General features: G+C 43.8%; 3 protein-coding genes across 3 annotated transcripts; 2 read left to right on the top strand and 1 right to left on the bottom strand.

Annotated features, from left to right (window-relative positions):
- Positions 1–490: 490 nt before the first annotated feature.
- Positions 491–4,699, top strand: LOC128301531 (protein PAT1 homolog 1-like). Its single transcript, XM_053038073.1, has one exon. It carries the CDS (start codon positions 550–552, stop codon positions 3,385–3,387), a length of 2,838 nt encoding a protein of 945 aa, XP_052894033.1. The 5' UTR covers positions 491–549; the 3' UTR covers positions 3,388–4,699.
- Positions 4,700–5,125: 426 nt separating this feature from the next.
- Positions 5,126–15,196, top strand: LOC128302427 (serine/threonine-protein kinase ATM). Its single transcript, XM_053039249.1, has 18 exons — positions 5,126–5,573; positions 5,646–5,875; positions 5,960–6,325; positions 6,403–6,536; positions 6,611–8,154; positions 8,236–8,751; positions 8,824–9,101; positions 9,174–10,121; positions 10,191–10,334; positions 10,418–10,516; positions 10,579–10,732; positions 10,942–11,237; positions 11,315–11,436; positions 11,508–12,897; positions 12,977–13,512; positions 13,603–14,245; positions 14,330–14,700; positions 14,775–15,196. Exons 1-18 carry the CDS (start codon positions 5,126–5,128, stop codon positions 15,145–15,147), a joined length of 8,592 nt encoding a protein of 2,863 aa, XP_052895209.1. The 3' UTR covers positions 15,148–15,196.
- LOC128302428 (estradiol 17-beta-dehydrogenase 8) lies at positions 15,163–16,374 on the bottom strand. Its single transcript, XM_053039250.1, has 3 exons — positions 16,231–16,374; positions 15,536–16,153; positions 15,163–15,466 (listed from the first exon to the last, which is right to left on the bottom strand). Exons 1-3 carry the CDS (start codon positions 16,268–16,270, stop codon positions 15,384–15,386), a joined length of 741 nt encoding a protein of 246 aa, XP_052895210.1. The 5' UTR covers positions 16,271–16,374; the 3' UTR covers positions 15,163–15,383.
- Positions 16,375–16,770: the final 396 nt, after the last annotated feature.

The raw sequence follows: 16,770 nt of genomic DNA, 5'->3' as shown, positions 1-16,770 counted from the left end.
TTAAAGTTTTACGTTCGTATCAGACTGCAAAATAAGGCCTTACATTAAGACTGTCCATTATTCGAACACTGCATTATCCTACATCGTTTGAATGTGCGATACAATTCGGCGACCTTGAAAGGGAAGCGGTAATGTTTTGATGAAAAGCCGCTGTATCGCGGATGGCGGTATCTTTGGCAACATGTCCATTTATAATGCAGTGTCCAATACTTGTACCCGGAAAATGAAGAGGCCGCATTTGACAACGCTTCGAAGGTTGTCATTTATTTGTTGGTTCGATGGTTATTGAGCAGGAGTTTTTTCATCGGAAGCGTTCTACCATCCACTAGCGTAGATTAAACTTTAGTTTAGCGGTTTGCTTTGTTAGCTGTGTTGTACACCCAATAGCGCAGCGTTGCGAGAGTGCCTGGACAGTTTCGTGGATGTACCGTACTTTCCTCGCATTGCTAAAATTCCAGCTCCAAGCTGAGTGTTTCGTGTGCGTGAAAAATTGCGATCCGCTTTAATGTGTGCCGTTGCCGTGTGTTTCGATGAGGAGTGAAAGGCAGAATGGGTTCGTTTTTCGGATTTAATACCAATCTTCCAGCGGAGAACGGAGAGGACGATGATGAGCTTGACCGAATATGCCTTCAGGCACGCACAACCGTACTGCGTTCGCCGATGCAACGGCGATGTCAAGAAGACATTTCGGACGAGGAAGAATACGACGCCCTGAATGATGAAACGTTCGGTTCGGCGGACAAAGGAGACTGGGAAGACATTCACGAAAACCTCGTACGGCTGGAACGTGGTAGGAATGGCACAGGGGCGGTTTCCTTTCCCGGGGACGACGATGACGGTGATGGGAGCAGTGGCGATCTGTTGTTCGAGGATTACGATCTGGATTTGCAGCTTTCGAAGTTGACGTTCTACGATACCAACGATGAGAGCGGTCGAAGCAGTGCGGTTGCACAGAGCATTGGCGATGAGTTTGCGAGCAAGTTACGGCTGGATCCAAGCATATGGGGTAGTCCATTGAAGGCACAACCTTCCGCACAGCAGCAGTACACCGATCACAAATCGCACGTAACTCCATTTGCATCGCCACATCCGAATGTCGCTTTTAAACCTCCACAACCTCCAACGTATCCGATTGGCCAGCAGAAACCTTCAAGGCCTCCTGCGTTATTTCCACCAATGAAAATGCTCTCGGTGGAGGATATCGAACGAAGCATTATACAGAATCAGCACCAACAAAATCAACAATCGTTTCATTTATTTCAGAAACAAATTGCACAACCACAGCAACCGTTGCAATCATTTCGTCCGTCATTAACGCTACCGATGAAACCTCGCGAACATTTTACACCGACTAAGGATGTTAAGACGATACCATCCATGCCGCTGATAAATACGTCGGTAGCTCCACCGTTGGGAGTGTCGCCCTCGATGATGACACCACCACCGCACCTGTTGGCAGCGAGGAACTGTGCCTTGTTTCCACCGGGACCGCCACCACCAGCAGCAGCAGCTCCACTGATGAACCATCCGAATCGTCTTCCGCTTGGCATATTGCCGTACAATATGTTAGCTACACGACCGTACTCGACACCAATCAACAATCTAGCAATGCATCCTGCTTTTCCACCGCGTTGTCCATACGGTTCGCCGCTACAAGGATTTTTAGGCCCACCGGTGTCAATTGGTCCACCACTGGCACAGCGTCATCCAGGGCCTCCCGGGCAATTTCTGCTGCAGCGCAGTCCAACTCCACTGCAGAACAATCAGTTTAACCAACGGCTAGTGCAGGAAATACAGCAAAACCATCCGATGCTAGCATTTAACCGACAGCTTGCCAACTCTTTCAACAATGGAATGATGAAGAACGTATCGCAAAACCATCCCAGGCCAGCATCCGTTAAGCAGATGCATTATCAACAGCAGCAACAGCAACGATTGCGGTTATCCAATGGTATACCGGAAGGTGCTGGCGTACCACCGAGAGAACACGATGAATACGCAAACATGATGAGCATGCGGGACAAGCAGTGGTTGATCGGCATACAGCTAACGCAGCTCAACTCTGACTTGCCGTATTTGAACGATTACTACTTTACCGTTTACAAGCAAAGATCGGCAGCGGCGAAGGGTGAAAACGAAAATCGTATCTACAAGGAAAACCAACTGAGCCATCCGTTTACCCAGCCGAAAGAACATGCCCAGCTTTTACTGCTTTCAATGCTAACGAAGAACGTCAAGGGTGGATTGTTGAATTTGAGTCGAGAACGTAGAAGTTCCGAATCCAAATCGGCCAGCGCTCACGATGGAAAAGATGGCACGGTAGGTGGTCGTGCTTATACGCCGTTCCAGTTTGAAAAGTCGCTCGGAAAGTTACAGTGCGGAAGTGTAACGGCACCGAGGAAGCTTATCGATGCCGATGTTATGGGAAGTGATCAGCTGAACGGGAACGGCGTAACAGCGGCCGAACAATCTTTGACGCAGCGCAAGGCTAGGCATGTGCTGTTGCTCATTGAAACATTGTACAAGCTTGTGCTTAAGCTGGAAGATAAGCTTAACCCGGCCGCCATAGCCGCTGCCGGTTTGTTGCGTGAAAAGAAGTTACGCGAATGGGACATGCTGTGTGATGCTGCCGTTACTAACGACGGCTCCCACGGTCAGCTAGATACGTCGGCCGGGACTGACACGAAGTGCGATGGACTGCTAGCAGAGTTCGAAGTATCATTTGAGGATCTATCCGCTTCCCTCATAGGTCAGCTTACGCAGGACAAAATTACATCCATACTCGGTGTACGCAAGGGTCGAATATTACTCCGGCGTTCGTTGGCCGTTCTTCATGATCATCCTGCTCGCTGGACGTTGTGGGGCATGATTTTTACCGCGCTGCCCTGCCTAGCCAAGCGGGATCGTGACGACGCCGAGGGTCTGCTGTTGGCACTGTTCAGTGAGTTTGAGCGTCAGCTGCGGTGCGGCACGATGACGGATTTACTGCTGGTGGCGAAAACGATCGGTTCTTCGTCCAAGGTGATGCAATGCATCGGCAGCAGTAAGTTTCTGCTCTCCTGCATCATCACCATCATCTTCCAGATGGAAATGTTTTGCGGCAAAAATCCCGCTACGCTCTTAAGCGCATCGCAGGACGACTGGTGGATATCGTTCCTGACGGACGTGAACACGGTTGTGAGGGATACTAGCCGACCAGCGCACAGCAGCTTTGCGATAAATCCGGATAACAATATCGTTCGCACGCTACGGGTTCACTTTGCACGCTTCGGCACACGTGTTGACGGGACGGATCTGCTAAACTTCATTACCGATAATGGAAATAACAAGCAGAGATCGGGTGCGGCCAGAAAACAATCATTGCAAGAAACAAACGTCACCAAATGAAACAAAAAGATAATGAGTGACGAGACTAGCGATACGTTCTCTAACACATTCGTTAACCATTCTGAACGATTTAGTATATCGCACAATTATATTCTCTTGTTAATCCGGCCTTGAAAGAATTTCAATTTTAACATTTTATATTTTTCTGTTGTCTCCATGTCTTTCTGTTACTTTCAAAGTTTATTGAACACGCTTTTGCGAAACTTTTCTTTTTTACTATAAAATTGAAAGCTAGCATAGTATAAAACACACGAATACACACACACTTGCAAAATGTTTGCAAGAACGGAATGTGTATTACCGATGGTCATTAAAGTTCCTTCGATCGCGAGTAGTGTTTCTCTTATAAGGAAGCGGTTGTAATTGGGTAAAACCGATTGAATTTATTCCATACTCCATGCTGTGACACACGCATTGTTAGAGACTGCTTTATGCAACAATGTTAACTAGTAATTTAAGTTCTTCGCACACCTGCTTCTCCAAGAAGCCAATGCTAACCGGAAGGAATACGAGTGTTTTATTTACACTGTAATGATACGTTTTAGTTAGAATCGAAGCCGATTAAGTGATAGAAGTAAGGGGGTAGTTACGTTTTCGCACCTGGTTGTATCGCCGCGCTCTGTATGTGATTCCTCGTGTGGATAACTTAAAGTATTTGCCATAAAACTCATCTAACCAAGCAATGCATCGCAACCATGGAACGTAAGAACCATTTTACCGTTGTTCCATTTTCTTCAAAATCATTCATAACCTTGTTTTGGATTCAAATATTATGATTTCAAAGTAGCTATTTCAATAGGTGGTTAGGAGGTGCTCTCGATAACTCGATAACTCGTGCTCTATATGCTGGGGTGCTGTGTGACAATTTCATGACATTTTGAATATGGTTTTATGTAAAGGAAATATGCTTGTTCCCCAGGAGCAGACTGTCGTAATATCAGCTTTTGTTGTAATCGTTTCAAATCCTAGCTACGTTAGCTTATATTAATCAGTCCGCATAGCTACTTCTACAACTGTGTCTAAAACGGAATTTAAATAGTTCAGTGGATTCTTTGGAAATGTAAATAATTTCTCCGCTTATATACAGACAGCATGAAACATTGATTAACTTACCAGGAAAAATAATCAACCAGCAATACCAATTTAGAAACTATATGTATATTAAAATTCGTGTAATTAAAAGCAATGGGGGAAAATGATTACATGTACGACAGAAAGTATGATCACAGCGATTGTGACATGACGTGCATACCGAAGTGGCATGGTCGAAGAAGCAAAAACTGAATAAATCATTCTATTATTTCTATTTTCTAACGCTTATCAACGCGAACGATCTTTGTTATAAAGTTTTGCTTCTTTATCATTAAAGTGTTCTATATCACAAAGATCCGGAAAGGCGGGAAGGCAGACCCCCCGAGGCTATAGCGCCAAAAATTAACGCATAATGAATGGAAAGCAAGAGAGATTTATGTTGCTATTGTTAAAGTTTTCTAATAACCAACAGTTTATTCCTTTGTGCTGGTGCTAAACTTCAAATCAAGTAAGCATTTGATTTTCAGCACGACGTGGATCGTGTTAAGCATTTGAACAACAGTTCTTGAAACGATCCGCATCGTACGTTCCGCATCGTACGGTACGTTTCTACAGCACCGATACACACAAGATAAATTGAAACGTGTTTTAAATAGTTTCATTTGTTTCTTTGTTTTGCAACAGCACCTTTACAACCGGACAAGCGATGTATCGCGATGTGGCCAGTCTGCTGGTCGAGATGCCGTCTGAAAAGATTACGGTGCGCCAGAAGGCATTCAGCAAAATGAATAGCATCCTGAGCAGCCGAGAGGATGAATTTCTTGCGTACATGAAGTCAGACTCCTTCGAAACAACTTGGACAACGTTATATGATGCTGCGTTTAGTGGCATCCTGAAGCAGGGCAGTAACAACAGGGGACAAACGCAGGGTAAAAATAAGGAATACGCCTTGGTGTTCAACAAGCTAACTGAGTTAGCAATGAATCGAGAATCACCGCAGCTTTCGTACAGGCAGTTGATTGAATCGTTTGTGCGCGTGGTGACCGATGAAGAAATGCGAGAGCAGTTTGGAGAGCATCTGTTAAAAGCGCTGAAAAATTGCGTCCTGCTATCAAAATCGTGCCTAACGTCGGTTACTTACGAGCAGTGGAAAGGTAAGCAGGTATATGAACAACCAAACATAGATATTCCCCTAACCAAGCACATACGGTATGTTTTTTTTGTAGATATTTTCGATGGTTGTTTCGTGGTGATGGATTCGTTGCAAGAAGCTAAATCTTCAGCTCCAAATTGCCTTTCAATAGCTGTAGGAAAATTTGTGTACAATTGTTCCGAACCAACTTTACTAGCTAACTATCTGACCCGTTTGATGGATCACATACGACAAATGGTGAATGAGGACAGGATCAATGTTGTTTATGATCTCATTAGTACTGCTACACAAATTGTACAGGCCGTAAGTTTGCATTTCGCCAGCAACCATCAGTTAAACTTATGTAAATGTTGGTTTGTATCGTTTTTTTTTTAATATTTCTTTTAGATCATCGTTGATTGCAAGACCAAAACAATTCAATTTTTGGAATCATTAGTACCGTACACTATCAAGATATACAAGAAAGGTAATCATCTTGATCAACAGAGAAGCGTATTGTTTCGTCTGATGCATTTGTCGTTGATAATCTTGTACCCCAACGGAAAGCCACTCTGCAAGGCTGTACAACTTACGAAAGATTGTTCATATGCGTTCGAAAACGAGAAAGAGAATAAACGAACGTTGCGCGAGTACCATTTCATAGTAATGTGCGAGATGAAGACCCGCACAGCGCAATCATCGTCGTCCAAAGGCGTTAGAGAAACTCAATTTTGTGATGGTTTCATCGATTTTGCTGCCAGATTGTGCTACACGGTAAGGCAGGCCGGGTTTAAGATTGAGCTTGAATATGGTTTGTGGTGTGTAATCATTTTTCAACTATTCAATTACAGATTTATTGGCATGAAGATAACTGGAAGGAAGACAACAGCGATGAAACAGCCGTTAAGAGAAATAAACAGTTTAACAAACTTCAAAGCGTAGTGGATATGGTCGGTACTGCTCCGAATCATTACAATCCATGTTGGTATGGTACATTTTTTGTTACTAGAGATACCAAATGACTGAGCAGTGTTATTTATGGTATCCTTTTCTTTTCAGGTTATTTGTATTGGCAGCCATTCTTGAGAGATACGAGGTAGCTATTAGCAACGAAGACTACTTGCACGTGCTGCACTTGTTGTGTAACATCCAACCAACGTTGCAATCGTCCAACGAACGTAATGCGTTTTACCTATGCTGCACTGCGTTGCTCAATTTTGAACAAAAATTAACCAGCCGATCGTTGGCCAGAGCATGCAAAGATGAACAAATTGAGCTGTGGGAGAAAATCATTGCTGCTGCTTTTCGTGGATGCACCAACACCAATACCATAACCAACGGCGAATCCAATTTGCTTCTTCAGCTGCTGATTCGACACCGGAAATATCCTAACGTAAGCTTCTTGAATGGTACAGTACTGGAAGCTTTTTACACGTATGCAGTGGAGAAGACGAACGTGAATATCGTTACGGTGCAATGCATTCTGGATACGGTGGGCAGCGTGGAGTGTTTGGGTAATGTCGATGATGTATTGACTAAATTGTTTAACTACCTGTATCCCCAAACGCGTGAAGCTCAATCCAAAGCAATAATACATGGAAAGGAACAATTGAATGCAAAAACATTGGCACACATTCTGATACTATGCGTGGTAACCAAGCGTTCTGTCGCGGAAAAAGATAAGATCGCAACAAACAAAGAACAACATTCCGTTCTGGTAGAACACTTCTACCAAGAGCAAGATAAGCAAATGCAAACGTTAGAGCAATTATTACGACTACACAACTTGGAAGACTTGATACCATTAGAGGAACGTATGAAGCAGACGGATGAATCGCGAGCTGCAGACAGAATTTACTTTAGTATAAACGAACCGTTGTTTTTGCGACTCTGTGAAGTAGTAAGCTTTGATAATTATGTCCTGTCGAACGATAGCCATCGTCTGGTTATGGACATGATACACATCAGCTACACTTTGGAACTGTATCTGGAGATGATAAATATACTGTTCATCCATGAAGCGTACAATGAAGAGCAGTGTAACAGGAGCCCACTGTACAAGAAAGCACTGATTAAATTTGATCAACTAAATCAAGGTTTCAAACGGCTGCTGGAAAACCGTGCGTCACAAAATGAGAACAGCTTGAACGGTATTTGTGAACGACTGTTGACCTTGTTTCGTGGCCCGTATCATCGGTCGGTAAAAAAACTGTTACGGGAAACGGAACATACGATGATACTTCAATGGACAATAGAACAGATAGATACCACAGAGCGTGAAGATTCTCCGTCCGTGACGATGTTGCAAGCAGATCAACTTTCTTTGGAACAGAAATGCCAACGGTGCCTGCAAAACATAATAGCGGAATATTTACAGTACGATGGGCCATGCACGAATGAGGTACACGAATTTCTGGACAAGTTGGTGCTGAACGTGCACAACAGCTTGGATTTGTTCTATATGTTCGACTTGAGCAGAATTTTACTGAAACAAGCATCACACAAGACAGTTGCCACATGGGTCCTCCAACATATAGCAGATGTTTGCAAAGATTATCATACCGACCCCATTATCGCGGAGGCGATCATTGATTTGTACGCCGGTAGGTAACACCCTTGAGCATGGGCGATGATCATATTATTTTCGATAGAGGCTATTGTTTTATTTGTTTTTTTTTTTTCAGATTTAACCTCATTTGTAAGCCCATACGAAGAGATGACACGTAATGCTACGATAGTGCTGCATATTTTTGTCCATCAGTGTGCCAAGGATTCGTATTCTGCGCAATTGCAGGCGAAAATATTTGCTCAAATTAAATATCTGCTCAAAGCTTATCCGCAGCACATCCACACCCAGAGGCACGGCGCCATTTACAGCACGTTGGTTCCACTTCTCAGCAGCTCAAGTTACCGAGTCATGTTGGAGGGAGTGAGAAATTTATTGCAATTTATGAAATCCGACTGGGCGTACAACGATGTAGCATCAGTGCCAAAGTCATTCTTCCAATTCCAAATGCAGCTGTACGATAAGATCAACTTTGACGAGCTGGTATCTGCCGTTACGGATGAGGACGAACGGGTAAATGTGATAAGTTGCTGTCTTCAGTTGCTTCTTGGAATACACCGCACGAACTTTATGTTGCGTAGACGCGCTCTGTGTGATTGTGTGCTGTTAATGCAATCGGGAAACGTCAATCATGGTAAGACTCCTTTCGTACCATTGATACCCACTGTGAGCTAATGACACACACATCCATTCTCCTGTTTTGCAGATAAATTGGCAATTACAATGCGAATTGCGTGTAGGTACGGCGTGATTGACTTTCGAAAATTGCTTCAAACGCATCTGGACTCCGTGTTACAATTGTGGCTTGCCAAAGGAAATCGTTTGCTGCATTTTCCGTATCGAATAGCGGGAAAAGTACGCTCAATTGAAGAATTTGTGCAACACTTTAGGAAAAATATCGCGTTCGTGATTCTTTGCATGCAACCGGAGCAGTTCGAACAGTTCTGCACATCGATCGGCTTACAGCAAACCGAAATGGTGAAGGTAGGTGACTTCTTCGGCGTTCCAAAAGCATTTGTAGGTATCAATTCGAAGGTAATGTTTTTCTTTTTTCAGAGTATAACGCCAAAATGCGTGTCCTTTCTGCTACCGAAATATGCCAAATGCGACGGAATGACACCCAAGTACAACGAAATGGCCGGTCGAATGCACAACGCACTTGCACCTTTTTTAAAAACGATAAATCTGAAAGAGCACGCAACTGAAATCATCATGCATCTAACATTGCGGTTGAATGAAAACGATGAGCTGGGAAAACTTGCGGAACTAGACCTGCCCAGCCGTTTAGCTGATGATCTGTCTATAACCAAAGCCACTTACGCAATAGCACTTGAACATTTAAAAGAATCGGTTTGGGGAACATTATCGATCAAGTACGCGTTGCTGAGCAATTTATGCTTGAAAAATAGTACGGCCATTGAGCAGACGCTGATGGAAGTGAAGCGATGGCTATGGGCTGCCGAAGAAAGTGAGCAGAAAATGATTCACCTATTGCAGTATACCGTTCTGCTCGATCATTTGAATGAGTACATTGGTCAGCAGAAGGAACGTTCATTCAAACCGTATCTTGTGCGAGATGTCGTTTACTTTCTGTGTAACCTTTTGGCATCTTTTCCCACATTACGCCTAGCAACACTGAACAGTATGGAACGTTTTCTGTGCATTGTGGTAACGTCAACCGATGCTTCTGAGCTGCTGTCCGAACATCTGCATTTTATCGTCTCATCATTGCTGGAGGTAGAAAGTGTTGATCCGTGTTCAAAAATTGCTGACAAATCTCTATCGTTGCTGCAGTTTTTGATTTTACAACACGCAAACACATTCGGTAGCGCGATCGGTAAGCTCAACTACTTGCCTAATGATGACCGATTCGATGAGTTGCGTTTGATGATTTCGCGCCAAAAGACGGTTGGCACTGAAAGTTTGTTGCTCAGGGAGGAAATTGCTGCTCTTATTGAGTTGCCCAATCTTAGGTATGAAGATTTAGCTGCTTTAAAAATTATGGTACGTTATTCTTCACATAACTAAACAATTAGTCTTGAACTCTAAACTTACGCTTACTTTTGGAAACAGCTTACGACGAAAAAGAAAGAGCTTAAGATGCTGTGCGACGAATTGCTCGATCAGTCTGCATCGAATGGCTGCAACGGTGAAAGCGTGCTACATCGGTTGATATACATTCTGCTGGAAGTTGTGCGAAACTCTCCTTTCGATAAGGTAAGGTTGTTGAATAAAATAAAATTATATACTGTAATTCTAAACGTATAATTTTTATCGTTTCGATTCAAATACATTTTTAGCGATCGATTGAAGCTCTCCGCTGTTTAGGTGAAATTGGACCGATAGATTTGGGTACAATGCTACTTAAGACAGATGCTGAAATGATTGCTTACGACACGGTATGGTACAATTGGAGCATAAACAACTGACCACCACATTGATTGCAATACATGTTTTGCAGATCAATAATTCTAAGGAAGCGATCGAACGATGCGTTGATGTGTTGCTGAGCGAAATGAACGTATTGATAACGAGTAAAAATGTTATGGTGGGATGTATGGCTTCACAAGTTTGCTATGCCATTCTTCGCGGAAAAACTTTCCATGCTTTGGCGGGTAAGCATCTATAGTGCGGAGGTCAGAATTTGTGTCCTGCTGATGTGAAAACGTCTAGCCGCTCGAGTGCTGCTGAGCTAGCTGGTGCAATAATCAATAACCCAACGGGGTGATTTTTGTATATTTATGTGTTGGACTGGATCTTGTGTAGATGCAGGAAGTGAACTATCCACATCAGTTTCAACTAAACTGTGCTTTCTTTTCCGCAGCGAAGTTACCAACACTCCATCCATTTATGGTAAATGCTCCCGAGGAAGTAAAACTCTTCACGTACACTGCAGGACGGGAGTTGGCTTTAAATACGATTCTGGTAGATACACGTATTGAATATCACGTTTTTGTGCAGAAGTTGTCTAGTGCGCTGCTGTTATTTTTGGGCAACAACACTGTACTGAAAAAGTTAGCCGAACAGGAAACCACAGTTGCATTAAAAATCGTACCACTGCTGATACAAATTGTGTTAAAACAATTCGAAGAGAGGATCATCGAGCATATTGCAAATTTTGTAAATATTCTCTTCTAGCATATATATAATTATTATTGGATAGTTTCTAAAATTTGTGTATTTTGTTGTTGTTACAGATTAATGAGTTTTTCAGTCAATTTGATGTCGCGAAAAGTGAAGTGCCTCATATCTTCAATGATCCTAAAGCGATACAGCTAATGCTAACGAGTGTGGAGTGTGCCAGGATACATAATCAACTGTACGTGATGTTTACACGGTTGAATATAAGAAGGAATGGCTTACTAACGGCTTCGACCCTTCATTTCATAGGTTTCCACAGTATAAAATGTCCATTAACTATCTGCAAATCGCACAAGCTGCCCAATATTGTCAAGCACACTTCAAAGCGATACTGTACGGTGAGTTATGGGCTCGTGAAGAAGAGCAAATGCAGAACGGTGCGTGGAAAAAGCATCCCATCCTTCTGGACATAATGAAAACTTGCCATCTGGCTATTGGTGATAATGATGCAGTTAAATCCTTTCTGAATCCAATTCACGATCAGATGGCATACTATCTGTTGGACCAGAATTACGCTAAATGTTTGGTCATGCAAGATGCAACAACGGCTTGGCGGGAAAACACACGCGAGGGTACCAGCCACAGCGCTCAGGAAGGTACAAGCCAGAGCTTCTTACAAACGCTGAAACATTCTTGTCTGTACGGGTTAGCGAGATCATTGCATGTACCACAGCAGATTGATTACGAATGTGCGTGGCGTTTGTCGGACTGGAACGTTATAAGCGATTTAATCGACACCGATCACTCGGACGTAAAGCGCGATACGGCTGGCATAAATGGGTTGCAGGTGCAGTCACAGATCTTCGAACGAGCCCATTACACCGCACTGAAATGTTTACAGCTGAGAGATGAGCCAGCGGTAGAGAAAGCCATCGTTGAAGCACAGCGAGCGATTAGCGATATTTTCAAGCTAACCAGCATTGAATCGACTAAAAATATCTACCATAGTTTGTGCCGCTTGAGAATGCTGCAGCAGATAGAAGATTTCGGTGCAATACATTTTGGGAAGCATATCGATTGTGAAGCAGATACGTTGCAGAAGTGGAAGGAACAGGACGATCTTCCTCACAGTGAATTTTCGCTAATGGAATGCATCCTATCGCAACGGTTGTCTATCTTAAGCACAGCCGGGGTTCGTAGCAAACGTCAATGGGTGCAACCGGCTGTCTACAGCACTCTGTTACTTTTAATTCACGAATCGCGCCTGCAAGGATACGACGATTGCGCTATACGAAACGTTGTGTTGATCGGAAAGGAAAAGTTACCCGCAAACATAAAATCTATCGTGATGCTAGAAAATGCGCAGCTGAATTGGACGTCCGGCCATCGTCTGGTGGCGCGTGAACTGGTTTATGATGTAATGAACAGCAAGGAGTACAACAACCCGATGGTAAAAGCGGTTGCGTTCAGACTGTATGGCGAGTTTCAGGCAGAAGGTCACCTGGAGGAGATAAAATCACTGTGTGCAGAATACTTCAAAAATGCGGAAAAGTGCGTAAATTTTGTCCTTTTGAGAGAGAAAAGTGATAAGAAAGCAGCACCTGATGCGATACCATCCACCCATCGTTGTTTCGAAGCCGACCGCAGTTACACCGTGCAGCACACTGTCGCCAAATATGCCGATCGCGAGTTTGTACGGGTATGGCAATAATTTACCAGGTCAAACGATATTCATTCAAACGAAAACAAACTAAACTGCGCTTCTTTCTTTTTTGTAGCTCAGCAAATTCTTCCGCTCGCAGGAGTGGGAAGCACGTAAAGCCAATCTGGCAAGAATGGAAGAGGAGGCGATACGGCTGAAAGCAGAAGCGGCAAGCGCTACAGAACAGCGGCGCAAAGATCTCGGTCGATCGCTGCACTCCATGCACAAAAACGTGCTGCGTGATAAAAAAGCGGCTGAAGAAGTGGAGCAGACCCGGTGGGATTATCTGGAATTGGCACTGTGTTATTATCTGGAGTATGCTAAGCAAACAACGATCGTGAGCGATATGGTGATATTTAGAATCCTTTCGCTGTGGCTAAACAATCAGGAGAATACAAACGCAAGGAAGCTAGTGGAAAAATCCCTGCCTGCCATTCCCTCGTACAAGTTTATTGCGGTACTGCCGCAGCTTACTCCGAGGGTAGGTGTGGGCAGTGCCGTTGGTACATTGGTGCAAAAAGTACTGATACGATGTGCGCTGGATCATCCGCATCACACGTTACCGTTTTTGTTTGCGCAATTGCATGCATTTAAGGATCGACCCGAACATGAGTAAGTATTTTTGCTTTTTTTTCAATGGGACATGTAAGAACCATTGTATTACCAGCAACATATTGAAACAACTTTTTTTAATTTCTACAGAACTCCTGTTAACGATAACCGGTTAATGGGTGTGCGCGAGGTTTATAATAAGCTGAATCAAGAACCGGCGCTAAGAAAAATACTGCAACAGACAGAAAGAATGAATCTCGCTCTAATTGAGTTGGCCAACAAAACCGTATCCAGTAGCCCCACTTTTCGAGAGTACACCATGACCAAGAAGGACTTATTGGCACAGTTGGAGAATTTAGATCTCATCCATTGTCCCACGGTAGAACTGCCGGTGTTGCAATGCGGAACTTATCGTGGACGGATCGTGGGCATCAAGCGATGGGATCCGAAGATCATCGGGGTGGGAGGAATTAATGCGCCGAAAAAACTAATCTGCCTGTGTTTGGATGGAACCAAACGAACGCAGCTGCTAAAGGGCAAGGATGACATGCGGCAGGATGCAGTAATGCAGCAGGTGTTTGGAATTTTGAACATTTTGCTGCGCCACGACAAAGAAACGGCACACCGGAAACTGTCCGTGCGGACGTACAAGGTGGTACCGTTGTCGCGGCTGAGTGGCATCTTAGAATGGTGTAACAATACGATGCCGATCGGTGCGTGGTTGCTAAACGGGCATGTAAAGTATCGGCCACAAGACATCGAACCTACTGCGGCTCGGAAAAAGTTTATGAATGTAAGTTGCTTGCAATCAACCAACCCAATGATCGGTGATTAAACCCACACTAATGTTTTCTTTTCAAAACACTTTTCATTGCAGAACGCTCAACCTGGTATGACGGTGGAGAAAAAGCTGGAGAACTATTTGGATATTTGCAACAAAATTCGGCCCGTGTTTCGACATTATTTTCTGGAGCAATATCTTAAACCCGGCGTGTGGTTCGAACGACAGCAAAACTACATTAAGAGTGTGGCCGCAAATTCGATGATTGGTTACGTGCTTGGAATCGGTGATCGGCACGTGCAAAACATCTTGATCGACAAACTTACCGGCGCAGTGATACACATCGATTTTGGCATAGCATTCGAGATGGGGAAAAATTTACCCACACCGGAAACTGTACCGTTTCGACTAACGCGTGACATCGTGGATGGAATGGGTATCAGTGGTGTAGAGGGTGTATACAGGAAGTACGTATTTTCTCTATATAGTAAATGTGTTGTAATTTTCATTTCGCTCCTAAAAAATCATGTTTGTTTTGTAGATCGTGCGAAAAAACGCTAGAAGTGCTTCGTAAGAATCAGACGGTGATTCTCGCTATTTTAGAAGTATTACTGTACGATCCATTGTATTCGTGGAACGTGCTTTCGAACAAGAAGGCGAACCGTCAGCAACATCAAGCATTCCTTTCGACATCTGCTGACGAATCGGATGTTGATGAACCGGTTGGATTCTCGATAGGAACCGACATCAATGTGACGGCAGAGCGAACCCTAATGCAAGTAGAAGCGAAATTGTTGGGCCAGGAAGATAACAAGTACATCTCGGTCGAAGGCCAGGTGCAGATGTTGATCTCCAACGCGAGAAATAACCTTAATCTCTGCCAAGTGTTTGCTGGATGGCAACCTTATCTGTGAGTGCTATTGTTGTTTTTGACACAATATAATCTTTTATTCCACTTTTTTCAACTCATCGTTCGTAGCAAAATATGCCTAAAAAATATTGAGAACATTATGTTGACAATTATTCTCAACAGTAAATGCATGGCTGACGGAGGTAGCACGTTTTAAAAGAGGTAGCTTTAAGCTATTACACCTGTATCGTTTACGGACCCGTGAATGACGGGGCAAAAGGTTCAGAGAAACAGCTCGTCTTAACCACCAGTTACTTCGATAGATGTACCATTTACGTAGCTGCTTTTATCCGATGCCAAAAACGCTGCCACTTCCCCAATTTCTGCAACACAAAGTAAAATTTGGTTACTTATTTGGATGTGCGCACGCATTCTGGCGCTCATAAGCTTACCCTCCGGATTGCCGAAGCGACGCAAGGCACACTGCATGATCATCATGTCTTTCACCTTTTGCGGCACTGTGCCCGTCATTGGTGTTTGGATGAAGCCGGGCACGATCGCATTGACACGAATATTGTACCGGCCAAATTCGCGAGCAACCACCTTAGTCATCGCCTCGACACCCGCTTTGCTGGGCGAATAGTTCGACTGGCCTATGTTTCCGGTGCGTGCAACGATTGAGGATACGTTTACCATCGAACCTGCCAACTCGTGCTCGATCATCGCACGGCCGAACCGTTGCAGTACCAGCCAGGTACCCTTCAGATTCACATTGATCACCGCATCAAAATCGCATTCGGGCATCTTCAGCAGGAAGTTGTCGCGTGTAATGCCAGCGGAATTGATCACTATCGTCGGGGGACGCTGGTAGCGGTCAACCACTGCCTTGAGCACGGTATCGATGCTATCCCCGGATGAGACGTCCATTTCGTACGCGGCATTATCACCGGTTGCATTGAGTGATGATACCGTTTCCTGTGCGGCCTGTACATTCCGGTCGACCGCGATGACGATCGCACCATCGCGGGACAACAGTTTGCTCGTAGCACGTCCAATTCCAGAGCCGGCTCCTGCGTTTACGTAACAGCGTTTGCTTGCGTTAGTTTTATGCTACACTTGGGTTCTCATAAACGCTCTCTACACTTACCGGTCACCAGTGCCAATTTTCCTGCCAATGGAGTGGCCATCACAACGGTAGATGGTAGATAAAGTGCAAAATTTAAACCAAAAAATCAAGACGTGTAGCATGCAAAACCACCGCCGACAACCAGCGTTATCGCGTACGCATTCCAAACATACCAAAACAAACAAAACCCTCGCCATAAACATGTGATTATGGCATGTGTGTGTCAACGTAAGGGATTATGGCATAATAACTTAGGCTTGGTGAGCTTCGCAAAGAATTAGTCACATTTATTTCCCTTTCTACGATGTAGGAGTGATTTTGTTACAAAAAAAATGCTTCTTTATGAAACATTTTGGTCTGATTGTCAAATCTAATGTTATTAGTAAAAGTAAAGCGAAGCAATGATATGACAGGGTGGTCCTTAAGGGCTATATGCAAATGGTTGATTCAAATATTTATTCAAATTTGTTTGAATGAATTATTTTATTATCTAGTCAAAGCTGATTATTGTACATGATACATGACAAGATATAGGAAATTTGATTGTAAAATTGATAGAGG

This window comes from Anopheles moucheti, chromosome 3 (assembly GCF_943734755.1).
Source record: "Anopheles moucheti chromosome 3, idAnoMoucSN_F20_07, whole genome shotgun sequence".
Taxonomy (NCBI): Eukaryota; Metazoa; Arthropoda; class Insecta; order Diptera; family Culicidae; genus Anopheles; species Anopheles moucheti.
This window is presented reverse-complemented; position numbering and strand designations above follow the sequence as displayed.

Bases quoted from the DNA above. Each gene is read 5' to 3' on its own strand.
- LOC128301531 (XM_053038073.1), top strand. From the start codon at position 550: ATGGGTTCGTTTTTCGGATTTAATACCAATCTTCCAGCGGAGAACGGA.
- LOC128302427 (XM_053039249.1), top strand. From the start codon at position 5,126: ATGTATCGCGATGTGGCCAGTCTGCTGGTCGAGATGCCGTCTGAAAAG. The intron at 10,335-10,417 runs GTAAGGTTGTTG...ATACATTTTTAG, and splicing joins GAAACTCTCCTTTCGATAAG to CGATCGATTGAAGCTCTCCG. The intron at 13,513-13,602 runs GTAAGTATTTTT...TAATTTCTACAG, and splicing joins AAGGATCGACCCGAACATGA to AACTCCTGTTAACGATAACC.
- LOC128302428 (XM_053039250.1), bottom strand. From the start codon at position 16,270: ATGGCCACTCCATTGGCAGGAAAATTGGCACTGGTGACCG. The intron at 16,154-16,230 runs GTAAGTGTAGAG...ACGTAAACGCAG, and splicing joins AAAATTGGCACTGGTGACCG to GAGCCGGCTCTGGAATTGGA. The intron at 15,467-15,535 runs GTAAGCTTATGA...TTTGTGTTGCAG, and splicing joins TCGCTTCGGCAATCCGGAGG to AAATTGGGGAAGTGGCAGCG.